This window comes from Drosophila sulfurigaster, chromosome 2R, assembly GCF_023558435.1.
Source record: "Drosophila sulfurigaster albostrigata strain 15112-1811.04 chromosome 2R, ASM2355843v2, whole genome shotgun sequence".
NCBI classification, from domain to species: domain Eukaryota; kingdom Metazoa; phylum Arthropoda; class Insecta; order Diptera; family Drosophilidae; genus Drosophila; species Drosophila sulfurigaster.
The window spans coordinates 9,708,651-9,732,168 of NC_084882.1; the positions used below are offsets into that span (position 1 = coordinate 9,708,651).

Consider the following 23,518-nt stretch of genomic DNA (forward strand, 5'->3'; position numbering starts at 1 on the left):
TGTTGATGCTGATCAAGAATATAGGAGATGCCTCCTTCTACCTGTTACATACATTTCCTGCCGGCACAAAGTTATAATACCCTTCTACCCTATGGGTAGCGGGTATAAAAAGAATTTCGATGGATTTGACAAATATAGAATTATTGGTATTATTTTGAGAATTTAGTTTTAACAATTTGTGCTGGTTTTATTTTAAGAATATAATTCTTAAAGTGAATGTTCTTGATTTTAGAAATGAATTTCGTTTTCTGAATGTATTTTAAAATATTTTGGTATTAAGGTAACTACAGCAACAAGTTTTCGAAATATAAGTATGTATTTTGTTTTGACATTTTTTTTTTAAATTACATGGATCTTACAAGTTTACCTTGCAGGACGGTATCATGGATCAACTTATGAGATACATAATAAATATCTTTATCTGTCATTTAAATTGCATTTGAGCTTATTTAGCCAAAAACTGGTAATTCCTGCACAACGCGTCAATGAATCAATTAAGCTGAACACACATAAAAAATTATTGAAAACTTTACATTACCGAATATTAAATACTCTTTCGATATTTCTATTTATAGCAGATGTTTGAGACTCTGAGTTATTCAACTACCAGACTATGTAAATCAAATCAACGAAAGTCCAGACAAGTGGGCAGACTTTGACTTTGAAATCAAGTGGCACCCTTTCGAGACGTGAAAAGTCACGTTTTGCTCAATGCGTTACACTTGCTGTGACCGAGTTTCAATACCCTGAAAGGCATATATTTGTAGTAGTAACAGAAAAACCTGATCTGCTTAGATAACTGTGGGCTATAAAGATACAATTTATGATAGGCGACACGTTATGAGAATTAAAATGTGTCTCTAATTGGTCTGAGCTTGCAAGAGCTGAAACTTGATTGCAATGTTGCTAAACGATTCTTATTAAAGAGTATTTAAGCAATGAATGGATTATAGAATTATATAAAAGAATTAAAGCATCAGTTCAGCATACTTAAATCGCAATGACAAGTGGAAGCTGATACAGCCGCAGGTGACACATAAATATTAGCCAAAATGAAGGCAATTAACTCAGAAATTATCTGCATAATGTGTCAATTTAGTGCGCTTCCCAGAAACAGGCCCAAGGCTTATTAACGGCTGGCTACTGCTAATAAATTATTCAAAAGTGTGCCTTGTAGACACCTCACACTATTGGTTAAGGTTCTTTGCGGAAACATGCTTGCACACGCCGCGTATGCTTAATATGAAAATCATTGCCCCTTTCCTTGGCCGAAGCGAGCATAAATTAAATTACGACCAAAGAGCATTTTGTGCGCAGTATTGTTTAGTTTTTTTTTTTTCTATTTTTCTGCTGCGTTACACTTGTTGCCAAGGCAAGGCAGCACAGCAATAGCGAAAAGTCTTAATTGACAGAGAGCATTCAAATGCCTCAGTACATTAGTCAACTGAGAGCGGCAGATACCAAGAGAGAGTGTCAGAGCGAATAGAGCCAACGCAACGTAAGAGAGCGCACTGCAAATATTGCATTTCTTGTCGAGTATAGCAGAAAATTGCTTACACGTGCCATTGCTTGTGGGCAAAGCGCGGACGGGGGAATAATAGAGGGAGGCGATGCATCGCCCATGCCAAGAAGAGAGTGGGAGAGTAAGGGGACTAAGCACACCCCAGACAGCTGTTGTTTGTTGTCAGTATGAGTGTGAGTGTGATTGTGAGTGACTGATAGGGTGTGAGTTTGTGCTATAAACAAATGCCAGCCAACTTTTGTACCCGACTTTAGTGTTTGGTTTAAACACCCTGTTTTATCAAGGGCTTCTGTGCAAACATTTATGTATCCAATTAAATTGTTGATTTCCGATTTGAATACAAAATGTACTCTAACTTACAAACATTTATTAAATTGGCCGAAAGTTTCCACGAAATATACCAGCGTAAATTATTGTGGGTAAAATATAATGTTTGAAATAATGCTAAAGAACTATTTTTGTTATGAATACACCAAAAAAAGGAAGTGTGGTTGAATCAATTATGTTAAACAAGAGGTAGAATACATAAAATGAATGCTTGCATTTAATCTGAAAACCATTTCACATTCTTAAGTTGTTAGTGCCTCTGCAAAATTCAGACAGAAAGCTCTTATACATTATTCGACTCTTAATGCTGATCGAAAATAATTATATTTTTATTTCTAAATTTAGCAATTTTTATACCCGCTACCCATAGGGTAGAAGGGTAATATAACTTTGTGCCGGCAGGAAATGTATGTAACAGGTAGAGGGAGGCAACTCCGACCCTATAAAGTACATATATATTCTTGGTCAGCATCAATAGCCGAGACGATCTAGCCATGTCCGTCTGTCTGTCCGTCTGTCCGTAAGAAACACTGGATCTCAGAGACTATAAGAGATAGAGCTATAATTTTTTTCGACAGCATTTGTTATGTTTGCACGCAGATCAAGTTTGTTTCAAATTTTTGCAACGCCCACTTCCGCCCACGAAAAAATCGAATAACAAGCGTAAAAATAATAAATAAAAATAAAATTTATGTTGTTCTTTTTAATTTTAATGTTAAAGGCAAAACACTGCGGAAAATATACCAAAGTCTATTTTTGGTAGAGTACAAAATATTCCAAATTGTCAGCTAAGGAAGCAGTTGTTGATCTAGAATATTTAGTAAACTAAATGGACCATTAAATCATATTCAAATTTTTAATGTAAAATTATAATAATCAGAATTGCAAACCATGTACTTATTTGTGTAAAAAAAGTAAATGCTCGAACTTTACTAATTAAAAAAAAATAACATAGATTCCCTAATCTATTTTTTGGTATACATATTAAGTAAATGTCTGCTACTAAGTTCCGCATGTATCAAGACCCTTTGCATAAAAAAAATAAAGTACTTCTGCCATGTTGTCAATTTGTGTTTTTATTGAGTGTCGAGTGTGTGAAAATTAATTTTCCATTGGTCAGACATGTTTGAGTATCTGGCGAAAAGCCAGAGGAAGCTTCAAGTCCTTTGCAGCTGGACCAGACCAGCTGGCCGGAACTAAATAGTGAACAGACACCCGGTGCTACGTGCTTTATTGTCTTATAATGTGGCGTGTAATTTGTGTTGTATTGAACGGAGTCGAGAAAGTCTCGGGATACAAATTGACAAGCTGATAAAAAAGCTCATGAAAAAGCAATGAAAATCAATGTGTGTGCGTTGCTTCATGTGTTCGATATTTTTTATTTATTTCTTTTTTTTTGGGTGGGGGAAGGGGAAGGCGACACTCGGAGCGTGGCAAAATTGTGGTGCACTAAACTTTGCAAAAACTTGGCAATGCTCTTGAAATGCCTTCAATCAAAATGGCACCGCCAATTTGTCTGTACAAACTTAAACTGTTGTGTATTGCATATACTTGTATTTTTTGTCTTTTGCCAATTTTTGGCTAGCATCCCACACGAATTGTGGGCGGCATTTTAACACCCATAAAATAGCAGCCAATTGTTTGCAACGCTTACGTCTATTTTGCATAGGGGGCAACTAACTTAAGAATCGAGTCCAATTAATAGTTAATATTAAATAAACATTTAATTTCTATAAAAAATACTTGGTATTAAGTGTAAATCATTCGTATAATGCCCAGACGTTTATCACTAACGAGGAATTATTGCAAATGATTTGTGCATGAAGAATTTAAGTATCTACAATTACTCAGTTGCAAATTTTTCTCTTCATATGCATTTTTCGTTGCGCTTGTGTAGCCTCTGGGGCCACCCTTAGATATATTCATATATATATTCGTATACAAACATGTGTAAATGTAAATTACGACAGACACACACATACAAATGTAAATATAGATATGGAAAAGCAGTGCAATGGAAAGCAGTTCAAGTTCAAGGTGAATAATGCCAATGCTGCACAGTGGAACTTTGCACTAGAAACACAAAAAATTAATGAAAATTGCAATCTCAACGCAACCAAGTGTCGGTCATTAAAATGAAAATGTCAGTTAACGCTACTATTATTTTTAATAGTGCTATATCGATTAGACTTGCGTTATATCCCACTGTGCCGTGCGTTATCGTTGAACAGTCAATGCAAACACTTGCAGCTGAAAGGAAGACATTGACACGATAATGACTACGACGATGATGATGTTGAGCATTTCCATAGTTGTAAATCGAGTCGTGAATGAGAGTGCAAATGTTATGCAATAAGTGGAAGCACATAAGCAACAACATTTGTAAACATATGCGTGCCCTCCTCTTGTCATACATATTTTCACTTAATACTTTCGCTTTCCTCTCTGCTTTTGTTGTTCTCACACTGACCGACTTCTTGTACACTCAACTGACACAATTCGTGACTGAGTCTGAATAGATTTGCAATTCAAAACTCACAGCGTTCATTAAATTGTTAATCGTATTTTAATTGCTCTCACACTTCTCTAATCAATGTTGCTAATTAAGTAAATACTTACTACAATTATTTCAAAATAAAGCCAATTAAAATATTTACCAATTAAAATTAATCTTTACAAGGAGAATCACAAAAACACTGACTGATTACAAGGTCAGTATGATATCTTATGGCAAGCTATTAATCAAGCTACATGCTGCAGGATTATAATTTTTCGATTTATTTAACACTTTAGCATTAAGGCAACAACGAAGTGTGCTTAAATTAAAAATGAATGCGGCAATCTGCAGAAAAGCCACAGGCAGAGATAATTAAATTATTGCTGCCCTACAAGCCGTGCATTGAACCTTGCGAAACGTGTCCCTGGCCAGGGCTTTGGATTTGCAACTCTGCAACTCTTCAACTCTCTCTCTCTTGTCGTCTACGCTTTCAGCTGTGCGCTGTAAAAAATCAACTTAAAAAGACTTCATGTTGTTTTATGTTTTGACGGCACAGCCACAAAACAAGAACCTACAAAAAAAAAATATACACAAACAAAGTTGTAAATTATAATTTTATGTTTGAAATCTCAAACCAAAATGTGGTTTTCGAAAGAGAGCCTAGCTTCTAGTTTCCCAGCTCAAGTCAAGCCAATTGAGTCAGCTCGCCAAATGGATGCATAAAACGGTCGATGATCTTTGACACAGCATAATAAATTCGATAGATAACAAGACATCATGCTAAACATAGAAATATTAGCAAAGCCCAATCGAAGTTTAATAATAACTGCAGTACAGTGAAACCCACACTTATTTTTTAGAATATATTTATATGAAGAAAAAATGCTTAGCCACTTTCCGCACATATTTTTAACTTATTCACTAATTGTAGGATTAAAAAAGAACATAAAGTTTGCCGAGTTTCATTTATTTTAACTGTAATTAAGTATGACTGCATCTTTTGCAGTAAAATTGGCTAAAATATTAAAATGAATAATGTGCATTATACAAAAATACTTAATTCAAGAAACTGTTAAACATATTGTGTATGTATGTTATATGTCTAAAAAAAAACATTCGGTTATTTGCATAATAAAACTTACTAATTGTAGGATTATAAAATACTATAAAATTGTCAGAGTTTCTTGTATGTTCTTTGTAGCCATATATGGCTGCATTGGGTAAAATCAAACAAAAATAAAGTATGAAAGCTAAAGTCGAGTGTGCTCGACTGTGAGATACCTTTTACGCATTTTGAAGAAGGGCAAAACAAAAAGGTTTTATTTTTAAAATATACCAAATTAATACATATATGTATATTTGATATATTGATAACTAAATTGGACAAGGCTATATCATATCGCCTGTTGACGCAGATCAAGAATATGTACATATATATACTTTAGGGGATAGATATGACTCCTTCTGCCTGTTATAACAATCTTTTGCCCTATGGGTAGCGGGTACAAATAGTAAAAAGAAACAAAAACAAAAATCTATATGAAAATACTCAATTCGAGAAAAAAACATAAAAACAGTTGAACTCAGCTCAACTTAACTCAATTCAACTCAGCTCATTAAATGCGTCTGCGCAACGTAATTTGCCTTTGAGGCGCGCACGTTCTCGACTGCAAAACTTCAACATCAACTTCCTTCATGCCCGTGTACTATGGGTATTAAAAAATGGGAAAAAACTGGGCATGTTTCTCGTATCACCGCTTGTCGTTACACACCATATAACCTAACACACACACACACACACTTACATATGTCTATATATTCAAATTTACGACTCAACGCGACATTTACAACTTTGATGCAAAAGCCAAAGCATCAGACGAAGTCAACGAGTCTCGAGACTCTCGCCTAACTGTGGCAGCAAAAAGTGTTTTTGAATTGTAAAAATGTTGAAAATAAATTAAAAATGCGCTTAAAAATTGCGACCAGTGCTCGCTGGTTCGTTGGACAATTTTATGGGAACATTTCAGTAAGCATTTTGGTCCTAGTTGAAACCGCAGATTTTTGTAGCTATCGTGTGGGCAGCACAGACTTTGGAACTTGCCAATAGCAAATCATGGCACTTTTAATGATCGCAACAAAAAACAAATAAATTGTTTAAGTAGTCGCACTGCTTAATGACCAAGCTCATTCCGAACTAATGGCATTAGCATGGATTCCTTTTGCATCATGTATTTCATATATGTTTGTACTAAAAATGCAGTTGTATCAGCCCACAACATGGTTCATCTTACTAAAGTTTCTACAAATGTTGCCATTACTATAGTAATTATATAGTATAAAGTTTGCCAGATTATTTATACGGTAAGATACGGTAAATAAATAAGATATTTTGTAATAGATAGTTTTCTCATGGGTAGAAAATATTTTGATAATTTTAATAGAGTCAATGCAAGTTTTTTGTTCAGGTAACATTTATGTTACATTTAAATTTATGCCAAAATATTAAACCTGGATACTGTGTATATATGTAAATAAAAATAATTAAAGACAAACTCTGGGGACTATAAATTATTGTTATTTATTTAAATATTACAGAAAAGCATAAGAATATGAAAGTACTGCAAATGAGTTATAAAAACCTATTAAGAGCTTCTTGCCTTCGATAAGTGGTGTTGATTTCAAGTGATTTATTATTCATAATGTAAATACTTAATTTTTAATAGTGTAGAAAAGTATGCCAACAGAAAACTTATGTAACAGGCAGAAGAAAACATCCCCGACGTAACGATATCACAATACTACAATTCTGACTATTAATAATCAAACTAATACTATTTTTTGACAACATTTGTTACTGTTGCGTATTTTAGATTTTCGACACACCAGCTGCGAATTGTAATTTTAAAGCTACAGTCTCTATAATTTGACTATTCATTCTAACTAACATTCTTTATGATTTAAAGAAGTTATTCATTAAGTAATTTTACATTGCAAAAACAGCCTGCAGCTGTCAGTTCTTAATTGCTTGATTTGACGAACTGGTATATTTTGTACTATTTGGTAATGTTTGCCATTATACCAAATATAGTTATACCCGCTACCCATACGGTAGCAGGAGAAGGAGACATCTCCGACCCTATAAAGTATATATATTCTTGATCAGCGATGTCCGTCTGTCCGTATGAAACACTGGACCTCAGAGACCATAAGAGATAGAGCTAAAATTTCGAGTCGAGTACACTTGAATGTAGCTTTCTTACTTGGTATATTTTTGTTTTTAAGCCCGATAGCCATAAGGTAGAAGGATAATTTTGTAATTTTGGTATATATAGTCTATAGTCTTTGTTGCGATGAGATAAAAATTGTCGAAGTTATTTAAAAAATACTTTTGTATGGGGACAAGGCTTACTTACTAGGGGTCTTAGTTGCTTTGGATGCCAATCTGGTATATTTGCACTCTATAGTATATATTCAATGCGAGCCCATATCAATATACCAAATGTGGTAATTTTCTAGTATTTTTGTGACATTTTTTTTGAGAGTAATATCGCAATATTTTGCTTTGCAAAATGGGTTGCGGGTATCTCGCAGTCGAGCACACTCGATCGTAACTTTCTTACTTGTTTTCATATTAATTTGGTATATTTTAAAGATAATACAACGAGATATGTCTTAAGTGTCGCGTAATCTTAGTTGCTCGATTGGCGAAATAGTTGCATCAAAGTGACCGAACTGTTGCGAACATAGCTCATGTGTATGCACGAGTGTATAAAATTTTAATTGGAGTAAATCAAAATGTACAATTTCAATTTCGATTTCAATTAAATGATTTTAATTTGTACACGTAGTTGACAATTCCGCAACAATTTGAGCAGATTGCAGTGTGAAAATTGCAACAAGTTTTTAAATGAACGGAACTCTAAATGTGAAGGTGAATGCGGATGTGAATGCGAATACATATTCAAGCAAGTGTAAATGAATATCTGCAAGTGACAGCTGACTGACTCTCGCCTCCTGCTGTTCGTTTTCTGTTTTTTTTTTGCAATGCCTTTTTTATTGCCTTTTTTCGGGGGTGTTGCTCGATGAGATCGCATTTATATGCATTTTATTTTAATGTTGCAGACACGCGGCGAAATATCCAAGGCCGCTGGCCAATAATTTGATCTGGTTGCTCAGCAGCATGAACGGACAGACCTTAACATAAATGAAGTTGTTGATAAGACCCTTGAGCTTAGAGCAATTGTTGGGTATTATGCCAATTACTTGGCATGCATAAAAAAACAATTTACTTCGATGCATTCAAAGTATCTAGTTTCGCATGGAACTCGTTTTAGTTTCTGTGCCAGTTCAAACTCCAGAAAGTAGGAAACTTTTATCTAATTTGCTGTATGAAGAGGCAATTGATGGTTGTCTACCCTCATCTGAAGTCGACAGCAATAATTTGCAATCGCACCTGTGCAAACCTGTCGGAAACTGGCAACGTTAAGACATTTACGTTTGCGATGGGGTATTCTTACTTTCTTACCAGAGTAGTTGCGTGATAAGCTGACTTACTAATTTCAAACTTACATGGACATGTGTCCATGCATATTCATGAAAGTCCAAACTGAAGACTCGTGATCTTGGCATTTTTTACCAAAGCGTCAGCTTAGCGTTTTAGTACAGCTATCTATTTCTTTATACTTCTTGATTAATTTTTGCCGAACTCTATCAACGCTTAAACTAAATTTGACATAAAGAGTGAAGTAAGTAATAAGTTGGCATATATTCAATTATAATATGATTGCGATGGTAATCTTCTTTATTTAATAGAATGCCAATATATACAAGCAAGAACGCTGCAATCAAGAGTGATTGACTGTGTTATACCCGTTACTTATCATTAAATTATGCAAGAAATGTTTACATATCATTCAAATTGGTGATTTCATGGAAATGCACATCTGGAAACGTTAACATTATAGTTATCAGATAAAAATGTTAAAATGACAAATTTTAGCTTTAAAATTTCTACGAGTAAGAAAGATAGAGTGGAGCGTGCTCGACTGTGAGAAACCCGCTATCTATTTACAATAAAACGATATTCTAAAAATATTGCGAAAAAATACTGCAAAAGTATATATTTGGCCTAAACTTGGTATATCGATATCTCCATAGATTGCAGCAGGCGATTAATGCCTTACAAACGTATTAGTTAAATACCTATTAAAATTTGTAACTGATTACAACCAACCATCGTATATACTGCAAATATTATTGTATATACCAAAAATCACTTCAAAACTTAAGTTTCAAAGTATACCAGACAGAACATGAAAATATCGTCTCAGCTGATATACATTTTTTATAAGATCGGAAATGTTTTCTTCTGGCTGTTACCTACATTTCCTACAGGCATAAGCTTATAATACTCTTCTACCCTATAGGTAGCGGGTATAAAAATTGTAAAATATTCGGATTTTTGTCATTAAGTTACTTATATAGACTTTGCTGTTCCGAAATATAACACACATCCTTCATGTGATGGAAGATGACTGCATCTCACTATTACTAATTTATTTTGAAATCCTTCTACTCTCTGGTTAGCAGATAGAATAATGACTTTTAAATCGACAATATGCACGATTTGTTTTTTTTTTTATAATGAAAGTTTGTAAGCCGCGCATTAGACTTATGTTTTACAATCAAATACAAAATTAAATGGGAAATATAATTTGGTAATTTGCATAATTTGATGACGTTTGTTGGATTCTCATTATTGCTGCCCTGGATGGCTATTAAGTTTAACTGGCAATTGCAAATGTGCAAATTTTGTTTTGAATTCGCAGTCATATATCGATTGGTCAATCAATTCGTCAAACACATTTGCAGCCTATATTTAATTTACATCTAATATAATTGGAATGTATGAGTGTCGTATGAATAGCACTCATAGTGTTAGTATGAGTGTGTGAGTTGTAACGCTGAATGCAATGCGACGCAACTTTTCACAACCGGTTGACTTTTATAAGACTTGTCTATGAACAGCTGATTGTTGTAACAATTTAATAGACAACTTAAAATGTGTGAGGTGTGCGTGTAGTTGTGTGTGTGAACCTGCCCCAAACCAAAACTCGTGTCCAAACAGTGTCTAGACTTGAAATGGGTCTGGTTCTTTACTAAAATTATAATCGATGGCTTTCATTTTTCATCTCAGTTTAGACATCTTGTTCACTGATTGCTTGTAATTTAAAACCCAGCACATATTTAGTACAAATTCAAGTTAGTTCGAGTTTTGTTGCGGTTCATTAGGAATAGATAATGTGGCAATGTTCTCAATAAATTAAGGCACTAAAAACTATTACTCCTTATGCATAATTAAAGTAGACTTGTATTAAAATAACTCAAATAATTGCATTTGATAAAATGCGTGTCTTACTTGTTAAACTGTTGCACCACTAATGGCAGAGTTGCATGCCACACGCTGCGCTTTAGCGCTGATGGACCTCCCAAAAGATTTGCGCGTCTACTTTACCACTCACTTTTTGACTCCGCAACTTCGTGGATTGTCTGTTCCCCCTTTTTGTTTTTTAATACACTGTTCCCCAGTTCAACTCTACTCAACAATGTGTTTACACTCGAACAGACACGGAATTTATCGTGCCACGGATAAGGCATTCTCAGCAGCAACTTGCAACTGGAAATCTGCAAATGGCAATTGCATTAGACAACTTGAGCTGCAACAGGCCCCCGGCAGATTTGCACATACCATCGGTCTTACGCCTCAATATTTATGGATGGCATCTGCCAGAGAGTGTTAAGAATCTGGCTTATTAATGTGGCTAGTTGAAACTGGAAATAATTCACTGAGTTTTAGATTAATTTCTTTATCGTCCTATTAACGGTCTATGATGACATAGAATGAGTGTAATTAAATTAAATTTTATCAGTTTAATCAACTGGACTAAGTCATAGAATTCTTTCCGGATTAACTTTGATTGTAGAGAACAATTTCTATACAAAAACAAGTTAGAAAGCTACAGTCGAGTGTGCTGGACTGTGAGATACCCGCTACTCATTTTGAATAAAAGCAAAATATTGCGGTATTATTTTCAAAATATACCGAAAATACTAAAAATACTAAAAATGTGCCAAATGGTATGTTTGGTATATCGATATAGTACACCATTCAAAATATATCATAGACGGCACAATGTACCAGATTGTCGGCCAAAGCAACTAAGAGCCCAAGTAAGTAGGCGTTTTTGCCCATACAAAAATATTTCTTTAAGACCTTCGACAATTTTTATCTGATCGCAACCAAATTCAGCAATAATAAATACTATAATAATTATTATCTATACCAAAATTCGCAACTCTAGCTTTAAAATAACGCTAGTTATTCGACTTTTGTTGATTTGTGGGGGAGGAAGTGGGCGTGGCAAAAATTTAAAACAAACTTGATCTGCGTGCAAACATAACAAATGCTGTCGAAAAAAATTATATCTCTATCTCTTATAGTCTCTGAGATCTAGGTGATCATACGGACAGACAGACAGACAGACAGACGGACAGACAGGCAGACGGACAGACAGGCAGACAGACAGACAGACGGACAGACGGACATGGCTAGATCGTCTCGGCTGTTGTCACTGCCTCCTTCTACCTGTTACATACATTTCCTGCCGGTATAAAGTTATAATACCTTTCTACCCTATGGGTAGCGGGTATAATAAATTAAAGAAAACAATTATACACAGAAAACAAGATTACTGTAACACACTGGATCCATTAACTCATGACACTACAATCTCCCTATCAATTTCGCACATGTTCACACTTCATATTTGACTCTCTTACTACAATTTCGCACTTCCTATGGTCACACTTAATATTTGACTCTCTTTCCTACTTATTTTTATGCAAAATGATATTATTACCATACCTTTAAAAACTCTTTTCTTTGCCATCTTTTATCTCTTTCGCCAAAGCGTTGCTGGACTATAATTTCGAATCATTATAAAGCCATTTCAATTTTTCGTCCATCCCCAAAAGGCAACAATCCGATAATTTTGCTTACCACGCCCCCAAAAAGAAGGGGCGCCAGGTGAGGCGAGAAGCCCGCATCTTTGGCACACGGTTTAATTCAATTAAACAGAGGCAGGAATAGCAATTGGGAAATGCTCAGTTTTGCTGGTTGGGCTTTAGTTTTTGTCTTAGCTTCTGCTCAGCTTCAGCTTCAGCTTCGTATTATTATGAGCTGTTGTTGAGCTGCAATTTGGGTTTTTCAGTTTACAGGATATGAGTTGATGATTATGCCAGCATTTCACATCTTCACAAATGTGAAAGGATCATGAGAAGTTCCCCTTAGGAAACGGATATGTACTTGCAGCTGTTTGTTCAAATGATACTCGTGAATGCATTCGTACTCGAATTCACATGTTCATCATGAATGCGTGCAGACAACAACGTCAGGGCGCCTTGGCCTCGTCTAGACTAATTTTCTGCTCATGAAAGGCAATTTTAATTGCACAAACCATGTTTTATAGTTCAAGTTAAATATGTTCGGTTTTGTTACTTTTTATTTTTTAGTTGGTCAATTTTTTGGTTCGGCTTCTGGCCGACATAATTAAAGAACAATTTTGGCGCATAATCCCAACTTTGAATGGTCGAAGCGAAAAGTATTAAAAAGTAATGCCAACATATTAGCTGGAAATCTCGTAAATTAGCCAACGAAATGACCTGTCAAGTTGGGATCTTTCAGTCCTGATCCCTGGACCGCCCCAGAGAGCGCATTTCCTCAAATGCGGAATAATAATAAAAATGCAAACTACAGCAGCAACAAAATATGGCTGCCATTTGAAATGAAATCGAAAACACAACACGAAAACAAAAACAAAAAATACATTTTACAACTTATTTTTACGAGCGCGCCAAAGTTTTGTGGAGGTTTTTCTGGCGAAATACTTATGCTATAGACCTGAGCCCTGAGAAGTGGGAAGAGCGAAGAAGCTGAGATCTGGGATCTGAGTATGAGCTAAGAAGATTGTACAAAGACAGGCACACAGCACAGAGAGCTGCCTGTCTTAAGAGGGCGAAATTAGCGCAAGCGCATTAAATTAATTAACTGAAACCGAAGTCTATCGATTCATTCCCAGTTCGTCGACAGTTTAAGCAACCTGCCAACTGTGAATTGCCGAGCCACTTGACGTTTTTCGTTTAACGATGCCGAAGACAACAGCGATGACTACCACATGATAACAAAAAAACTTACCAAATCCAATGTCGAACCTACAGCCCAGTCAACTTTTACGACTGTTAAACTACCCAAGCCCAAGCAAAAGATGAAGCCCAAGTTAAACTTCAACTTCAAGCTATAGTCGAAGAAAAGAAGCAGAAAAAAAGGCATTTTCATAATAACAATCGGTTGTCGGCAGTTGCAGCTGCAGTTACGTGACCAGGAATAGAACCCAGACTCTATAGAGAGGGACACCTGAATGTCAAATTGAAATAAGCCTCAAAACGATGTCGTAAAGCCAATGTAGACATAGCAATTCCACTGAATTACATGCATTACAATTGCATAAAATTATTATATATGATTATTATAAGGTTTGTTTAAAGTTTAATTGATATGTAAGAAGAGTTTTTAGCATGGCGAAATTTGCATGAAAAAAAGTTCTTCGTTTTCTTGCTTAGTTATTATCCACCATAATTTTCTACCATTTCATTTCTTAATGAATAAATTAAAATTTTAATGATGAATAACAAATTTCTAAGTATTGAAGACTTGCTAAATTTGTACATTTCATACTTCATAACACATAAGACTTGTCTAAAGTTCAAATACGTCAAATACGTCGTATAACTTCTCCTTTCCGTTTTCGTGATCAACCAAAACCTTATCTTAATATATTTTATGAATATATTAAAATTTATTACTAAATATTGCAAATTTCAGTATTTTAGTTTGTAATCTATACAACATAATTTATTTCCCATCATATCACAAAATATCAGACTCGATCTCGAGTAGATAGAAGAATAAACGATCTGCACTGGGAATCACAATATAATGACCACCAAGTCATATTCCTAATTGATACTCACAGAAGAACACGCACTCGGCATGCAAAATGTAAATGAAAAAGCTCACAACTTGAACAAGTTGCAAGAGTTGCAACAACTTGGCCAAAACGATCGACAATTGCAATGCCGATGTCTGCGCCAATTCAAAGTAGACGGCAATGGTTGTCTTGCCTGTCTTGACTGACATGACTGACCGAACCATTCATCATTACGCCGCTTCAGACAGAAAAGAGGGGAAGGGGCATTACCACAGTACATTTTCATTATATCTACATAAAAGGGTATGGGTGCTATGTTATTAGCGGACGTGCAGACAACTCAGACAATGGTGCCGATATTACCGATCATTTAGTGAAGGTGTAAAGACAATGCAACAGATGACCGACAACTGATACAATGGACTAGATTTCAATATCATTGTATAGAAAAATACCCCTGAAAATAACTTTAAATGTTCAGACAATAAATTTAAATATTAAAATTATAAATGTCGTCTTGGTTATATAGATTATTCTTGATTTTCACAATGATTTTACCCCCTACTAAATATGCAAGTTTTCATAAATTTAGATTTTATACTACAATTTGTAAATTTCTTCACTAATGACAATGACACAATGGACTGGATTTAAATATCATCACAAAGAAAAATTCCAAATAGCCCTTAAAAAGATCTTTTAAAATATGTTCAGAAAATATATTTAAAATTAAAAAAATCGTTTTCTTTGTTAAATCGTATATTGTCTATTTTCAAAATGATTTTTCACCTACTATGATGAATGTGCAAATTTTCATAAAATATATCATTTTAGATTTTATACTATTGTATAATTTGAAATTCACTGAATTTCAATATCTTCATATAACCCTAAAAAGCCCTAAAAATGAAATTTTAAAATATGTTCAGATTATATATTTAAAATAGAAAAATATATGTTGTCTTGGTTAAATCGATTATTCTCAATTTTCACAATGACTTTTTCGCCAACTAAATATGCAAGTTTTCATAAAATATTATATATAATTTGAGATTTTATCCTACAATTTGTATTTACATATGTTCATTATATAGTATATAAATATAACCTTGAAAACTTATTATACCCATTAAAATATGCACTTCAATGTTTTAATTAAAATTATATTTAATCCCAATTTAATTTAAGTTTAATTTGAAAAAGATTATCACAGAACTAGAGAGAATAATTAATCTTTAGATAATTAACTAATCAATCAACTTTTAATCAATTAAGTTTTCCCATTAAGTCCTTGACTAGACTAGTTCACTACACACTCACAAAAAACAAGTACTTTGCCACGTGATCGCACCCATCGTACGTGTTGGCACTTTATCAATCAATCAAGCATTTACCCCAACCCCGTATTCAAGCACGTCTCCTGCTCCGCTCCGGTATTGGAACGGTAGCTGACAGGATGTCTTATGCCCACTGTAAGGCTTCGAACATGTTGTCTATAATCGTGTAATGCCTTTGGTTATCCAACCCGCTTGACTCACAAGCGAGAAGTCGAGAAGGCTTAAGTCAGACTTCGGTTTCTTTCTTCTTTATATTCGCGTTGCTTATTTTCCTTGGCCGGCAAGTTAAATAGTTGCAAAACGCGTTGCTTCGCACTATGTTGCTACAGCTGCCCACTCATTTGGCTGCGTGAAACCAGAAAGATCTGCAGACTTCGATCCAAGATTGCCAGGGAATCAGGGAAGCCAAGAGGGGGAAGAACATACAAAGATACTTTTGGCGCCGAGTCTCAATTTTGCTTCTTCTTTTGCAAATTTGATTTTATTGTACGGCTAATTTTAGACAGAGGCATTTTTTAGACTAGATAGGGGAGAACGTTGGGTGATCTAAAGTATTTACATTACAGCATTCTTATACCCTGGACTTAACATGACTTTGGTTTGCAGGTTGTCACAATTTGTGATACTTGTTTATTCATGATCCGATGGATGTACTTATCAATGATGTTCTTCAGGATTCATTTTATTTAAAATTTAGCAGAATAATTCAACTAGCCGAATAAAAGTATCTACGATATATAAATTTATAAAATCCATTTTACAAATGGAATTTATTTCACACAGTTCAATCATTTGATATGGAATATAGCAATAAATAAAGCAATTAAATACTTTGCCGTATTAAAATATTTTCCAATCCAGTTTAGCGTATTATATGTATTATTATAGATGATACTTTGTACTTAAGTAAAGGGTAAATTGCAGTTGGGTCTGTAATTAATTGTTGCCCGCACGAGTTGCAATTAATTATATACATATGAACAGATAAATATACATATGTGTGTAACTAGAGAACTAATGTAAAGGAAAGGAATTTAATGAATGGTAAAATGTCTCAGCTGCAACGTTGACGAGATAAGTGATTGACTAAGCACAGATAATTTGTATAATTATATAATTATGTGACACAAAATGTGTATAATATATGCAGAATTAATTCTTAAACGTGTCTAATTAGATGTTAAAGTCTGCCTACTTCACTAATTATTGTTCCGTAGTTTCAATTGTAGCATTGTCCATAAAATATCTATAAATATCACAATTAGCCACATGTCTAATGTCAAGACTTACACGACTTTCTAGACATGAGCATAATTTCATTGTCAAATGAAGCACATGTAATTTAAATACATTCTAAATATGCACAATAAGAAAATAGATTTCAAAAGATTCATGTTTTGGCTGCTGTTCGAAATTGCAGACACAATTAAAAAGACAAGCAATTAACATAAACTTACAAACAACTGTCTGTAATACGAGTGAAACCTTAATTAGGTTAAAATTGCTATGCAAATTTATTAAACTGAACATATGTAAATTACACGTGATAAGTTAACGTTTGAATAAACAAATGGAAATGATCTTAAACTGTCGATTTGTAGTTTGAGAGAATGAATTTTATCAACGAAACTTTGTCATATTTATTACCCTAAATAATTACACTTTCTTATATTAAAGAGTGTATTAACAAAGTATAAATTTCGAAGACTTTTTTGAAGTGCAGGAAAGAAGATTATATTATTTTTTACTTCATTATATTAACTTAATCATTAATCAGACTTTAAAGAAATGTCACTATAACTTTATTGTATAAATCCCAAAATAATGTTAAATAAATAACGTTTAATTTTATGAATTGCAGTTTCCATACAGATAGGCTTTTATCCTCTGCCTGGATAAATTTGCCTTAACTAGGCGATGAAAACATTAAGAACACACAAAATACTTGAGTTAACCATAATCTTCTTAAGATCATCTGAGTTATAATAATTTGAAATAAAGTTTATATTTATGAATTGCAGTTTCTATATAGATAGGCTTCTATCTTATAGATAAATTTGCCTTAACTAGGCGTTGAAAACACTAAGAACCCATAAAATACTTGAGTTAACCAAATAATTCATTTACTTGATTAACTAAAGTTAACCTTAATATTCCCAAGATCATCTGAGTTATAATAATTTTAAGTAAAGTTTAAATTTATAACTTGCTTTATGTTTAGATAGGCTTCAATCCTCTGGATAAATTTGCCATTCAGAACACACAGAATAATTCATTTACTTGAGTTAAACATAATCTTCTTAAGATCATCTGAGTTATAATAATTTGAAATAAAGTTTATATTTATGAATTGCAGTTTCTATATAGATAGGCTTCTATCTTATAGATAAATTTGCCTTAACTAGGCGATGAAAACATTAAGAACTCATAAAATACTTCAGTTATCCATAATCTTCTTAAGATCATCTGAGTTATAATAATTTGAAATAAAGTTTATATTTATGAATTGCAGTTTCTATATAGATAGGCTTCAATCCTCTGGATAAATTTGCCTTAACTAGGCGATGAAAACATTAAGAACACACAAAATACCATAATCTTCTTAAGATCATCTGAGTTATAATAATTTGAAATAAAGTTTATCTTCTTAAGATCATCTGAGTTATAATAATTTGAAATAAAGTTTATATTTGAATTGAGTTTCTATATAGATAGGCTTCTATCTTATAGATAAATTTGCATTAACTAGGCGATGAAAACATTAAGAACTCATAAAGTACTTCAGTTATCCATAATCTTATAAAGATCATCTGAGTTATAATAATTTGAAATAAAGTTTATATTTATGAATTGCAGTTTCTTTATAGATAGGCGTTTATCCTCTGGATAAATTTGCCTTAACTAGGCGTTGAAAACACTAAGAACCCACAAAATAATTCATTTACTTGATTAACTAAAGTTAACCTTAATATTTCCAAGATCATCTGAGTTATAATAATTTTAAGTAAAGTTTAAATTTATGACTTGCTTTATGTTTAGATAGGCTTCAATCCTCTGGATAAATTTGCCTTAACTAGGCGATGAAAGCACTAAGAACACACAGAATAATTATTTTACTTGAGTTAACCTTAATCATCCCAAGATCATCCGAGTTAGGTTTAGATAATCACTTACCCAGAGGCGCATTCTTGCGAGTGCTGGACACTGAGATGGGCAACACCGCGTTGCCCGATGTGGATGATGGCGATGGCGAGGATGAATCACAGGAGCCCTCCAGCGACTGAGCGGGCGTTGGCACCGTGGACATGTGATGCTCTGCGCTGGTGATGACACTGATGCCACTTCCTCCGCCACAGCCTCCGCCTCCACTGCTGGCTGGGGCTGAGCTGCTGGTGGCGCTGCCAGCGCTGCTGGTGGCAGCTGCCACATTGCTGGAAGTGGCGCCAGCCGAGCTGCTGCTGCTGCTGGTGGCTGGTCCCACTGTGCCACCACCACCGTGGTCACTGTGCGACGGAGATCTCAAAGTGGAAGCCTGATGCGGCTGTTGTTGCTGCTGCTGCTGTTGCTGTTGTTGGTGGCTGCTGTTGCTGTGATGATGATGTTGCTGCTGTTGATGCTGCTGCACCACCGAAGCGGCTGCTGCTGCCGCCATGTGGGCGTGATGCACATGGGCGTGAGCGTGCGCGTGGGCGTGGCCATGTAAGCTGCCACTCGCCCCATTGTGGCCTCCTCCACCCAGATGGCTCTGTGCCTGTGGCTGTGGAGCTGCCCCAGCAGCAACTGCTGCTGCGGCAGCAGCGGCAGCCGATGCCTGCTGATGCTGGTGCAGCACATGGGCGTGGTGGGCGTGGCCGTGGTGACCATGTGCAGCGTGCGGATGCACGTGGTGATGATGGCTGTGGTGACTAAGCAGCGCATTCGTGGCACTCGTCGGCGGTGGCACCTCGTGCATGTGCAACGAACGCTGTTCATCCTGCGCTTGGGCGCGACGGAGCGCCGTTTGGAGGGCCATGACACGCTGTCGATCGGCGGTGAGGCGGCACTTTTCGCAGGTGCAATAACGGTACTTGCAGTACCGCTTGTGGCCCTTCAATGTGATCTTCAGCCCGTGATTGCGACAACGGGCGCAATTCGGAGGCGTGCGAGGCGAAATCGAGCTGCTGCTCGAGCTGGAGGCGCCTCCGCAGACGTCGTTCTTCGAGTCGATCATGTCCGAATCAGACATTGTGTCGCTGTTCCAGTTCTCCTCGGAAACCATCTTAGCAAAGTGCAAGGTGGCAATTAAATATTTCGTTTAATTTAACAAATTCAAGTGCAGTTGTCGTTGGCGTAATCAATTCAATTGGATTTAATCGAATTCAGAAGCAATTTGCACGCATGTTTAATCGATTCGCGTCGATTTATTAATTATTAGATTGAATTACTTTTGCAAAATGTTTAATATTTTAATCTGATATTTATAATTACTATGATTATATTTTTATTTGCGAATAATTTAATTAGTTGGTTAATTTATATAATTATGTGTTGAATATTTAGTGTATGCCTGCAAAGAAGAAGGCAAACATTCAATTAACTTGATTGCTGAAAATATATATTTGTAAATAATAAAATTATTCACATGCGATAAACAATTCGAATGTGGCATGCCTCATGCCTATGCCAATGTGAGTATGCCACGCTCTCTCGCTTTGCTAGGCGCCAACAGACCTCAGAACTCTTTCGGTTAGCAACAGCAACAGCAACCGAATTCAATTCTACATTTCAAATGCAATTCTACATTCTTCGCAATTCGTAAAACTTTCAGAACATTTGCTTATTCAACTTATTGTGTGTAGACTCTGTTCGCAACGATTCGTTCGAATTGGCAAACAAATTGCACTTGTTCTTAATTTTATTATACTCAAGAATTTTTCAATATTTTTCCAAAACAACATTTTCACGACAGTTATACATATAACACAACATTTCACGTATATAACAATAGAATAGATTTAATTGTTACTGCCTCGCATCGCATGTGAAATTGTAATTAAGTCGAAAACAGTTAAAAATGTTGTTCTAATATTTATAATAATATCATCGAAGTATTCGCTTCAAACACACGCCTCTTTTTTTTACAAAATAAACTCCAAAGTGATGAGATATTTTGTTTTGGATATCGGTTACAATTTAAAGGCGGAGTTAACACTGAGCTAATATTATACATATGATCATTCGTCTAATCTGACTGGTTATATATGTTTAATGGGATTTATTTGATTTTATTTGACCAAATGAATGGTAGAAATATTACAACTTTGTTAGAACCAATTTGGAATTGCTATTGGATGATCAATTTATGGCGAAATATTTTAGGTTATTTAAATAATACAGAAATATATTACCGTACATTTTAATGTAAAAAGAAAGGAATTTACTTTTTAACGATTATTAATATTTCAATGTATGTTAAAGTAAAAAGAATTTAAATGTCTTTTTAAGTAATACTTTTATTTATCACAAATGATCAATTATTATAAATACATGAAAATTAATTGAATGCTAATTTTTTAGAAAAACAATATTTTACCTTTTTAAAGTATGCAGAGAGAAATATACGAACGTTCTTAATATTAATAAGTATATTTTGATAGTTTTTATATATGTATAGATGAATATATATTTATTGATTTTAAAGTTATTAAACTTTAAAATTATTTATTTTATATTTGTTATTATTTCTAATAAAATTGGTTATATATTATTTTTGTTGTGCACATTAATGTTTAATTGTATATTTAAGTTGTTGTATATTTCTTGTAGTATTATTCTATTTTTTTCTTTTAAGTTTTAAACAATGTTGTCAGTAATTATTTGAAATATTTCACAAAATATTTATCCAGTTTTCATTGTCACAGAACAAACAAAAAAATCACTTAGGAACTTTTCGCTTCTCTTCAATCGATCGCCGCCGGCAAGAAGCGCGCACGACAACAACGACGACAAAGACAAAGCGACAACGAACAACGACAACAACGAAAACAGAAAAAAATAAGTGTAACTCAGAGAAGCGAATGCAACTAAGTAAGTTTAGTTAGGCGTTGCCACTAACTAGTTAAGATCGATCTCAGTGCTCAGGGGTTTTGCATTTGCTTTTGCTTTCCCACTGTAGGACAACACGATTCATTCACGTACGACGCGCTTGGCGAGCTGAGCTTTTTACTGCTCCGACGGCTGCTGCTGCGACTGCGACTGCGACAACGACTGGCTGATGTTCGATCTGAAATCTTTGGCGTTCGCAAGGCAACTCACAGTGGGCCTCAAGACGCGGATTCAAAGAACTCAAAATCGACGAGCGCAGCAAGCAGCGAATCTCTCTGTCGCTGTATGTGTGCGAGTATATACGAGTGTACATGTGTATTGCGAATTTGTATGTGATGTTTGCCTGTGTTTGTTTGGGCACCGACTACCGACCAGCGACTGAATGCAACGGGCGACGAAACGGAACCAACGCGAAAACCAAGAGAGCAAATGACGCTGTCGTTGGCGTCAGCGTCAACGTCGCTGCATTTGGAGAAATGCTTTTGGGGGCTGTACAGTGTATACACACACACACACACTCAAACATATATAAGCAGTGCCGGTGCCCCCTCTCGCAAGCTCACACGCAGACATGCAGGCGCGCCCTTGTACATAGGCAGCCTCATACACATTGGCTGTTTGCTGCTGTCGTCGTTGTTTTTGTTTTTTGCTGTAGGTGTTGTTGCTGTTGCTTCTGCTTCTGCTTTCGCCGGTGCTGCACTTTGTAATTGCTTTGCTTTTGTTGTTTTTTGCTGTTTGCTGTTGCAGTTTGATACGTTTCAGATTCTGTTGCTTGCAACATGTTTGAGTTCGCCTCAGTTTTAGTTTGCACTACGCTGTCTCCCTTAGTTTCTGGTTTGCCGGCATTTCTATTTCTCGTTTTCTTGTTGCGCTTCGGTTGTCTGTTTCTGTTTTACAATGCGCCTCATTCTTTTGTCCATTTGTTTTGCTTGTTTATTTGCATCGTACATACATCTACACACGTAAATGCATATGTACATGTGTAGAAATGCGAATGATGTACTTATCAGGGCTTCGCAACGGTTAAGTCTGTATTATCACTTTTTACTCTCACCTACTTCGCACGCTCGCATATAAATAATCTTTATAATGTGGGGTACTTCTTATTTATAAAGCTTACACCTGTTCCCAATTTAAGTTTTGCCTGTGTATTAGACGTTATATTATGATTATATTATATATTACGACAGACTTTACAGATAGACATTAAAGAAATTACTTTTATAATTTTAGTATTATTTTAGAAAATTTTCTTTACTCCCGAGTGTATACAATGTTTACTATAAGTGGGAAAATGGCATAATGTTCAATGTTAGTCCTCCTTTATTTTATAATATTTAAAAACTAAAAATTAATATTTTATCGACCAAGCTTGTTAATAACAAGTAAGAAAGCTACAGTCGAGTTTGCTGGACTGTGAGATACCCGCTACCTATTTTCAATAAAAGCAATATATTTTGCGGTATTATTCTCATAATATACCGAATATACTGCCAAAAATACTAAAATATACCAAGTGGTATATGTGGTATATCGATATAGTACCGCATTCAAAATATACCATAGACAGCACAATATACCAGATTGTCAGCCAAAGCAACTAAGACCCCTAGTAAGTAGGTGTTTGTGCCTATCGAAAAGTATTTCTTTAATAACTTCCAAAATTTTTATCAGATCGCAACCAAATTTTCTGGAATCATAACTA

At 35.0% G+C, this 23,518-nt stretch overlaps 1 protein-coding gene across 4 annotated transcripts in view; it reads right to left on the bottom strand.

Annotated features, from left to right (window-relative positions):
* LOC133835992 (protein doublesex) overlaps nt 1–20,184 on the bottom strand; it is a 46,137-nt gene extending 25,953 nt beyond the window's left edge. For 3 of the 4 annotated variants that reach the window (XM_062266202.1, XM_062266204.1, XM_062266203.1), the window contains exon 1: nt 18,904–20,184. In XM_062266202.1, the coding sequence (XP_062122186.1) occupies nt 18,904–19,987 (1,084 nt within the window). In that variant the 5' untranslated portion in view covers nt 19,988–20,184. Of the gene's footprint in view, nt 1–18,767; nt 18,819–18,903 lie in introns of those variants that run through there. The other variant, XM_062266206.1, reaches the window with a different exon arrangement.
* Between the last annotated feature and the right edge of the window lie 3,334 nt (nt 20,185–23,518).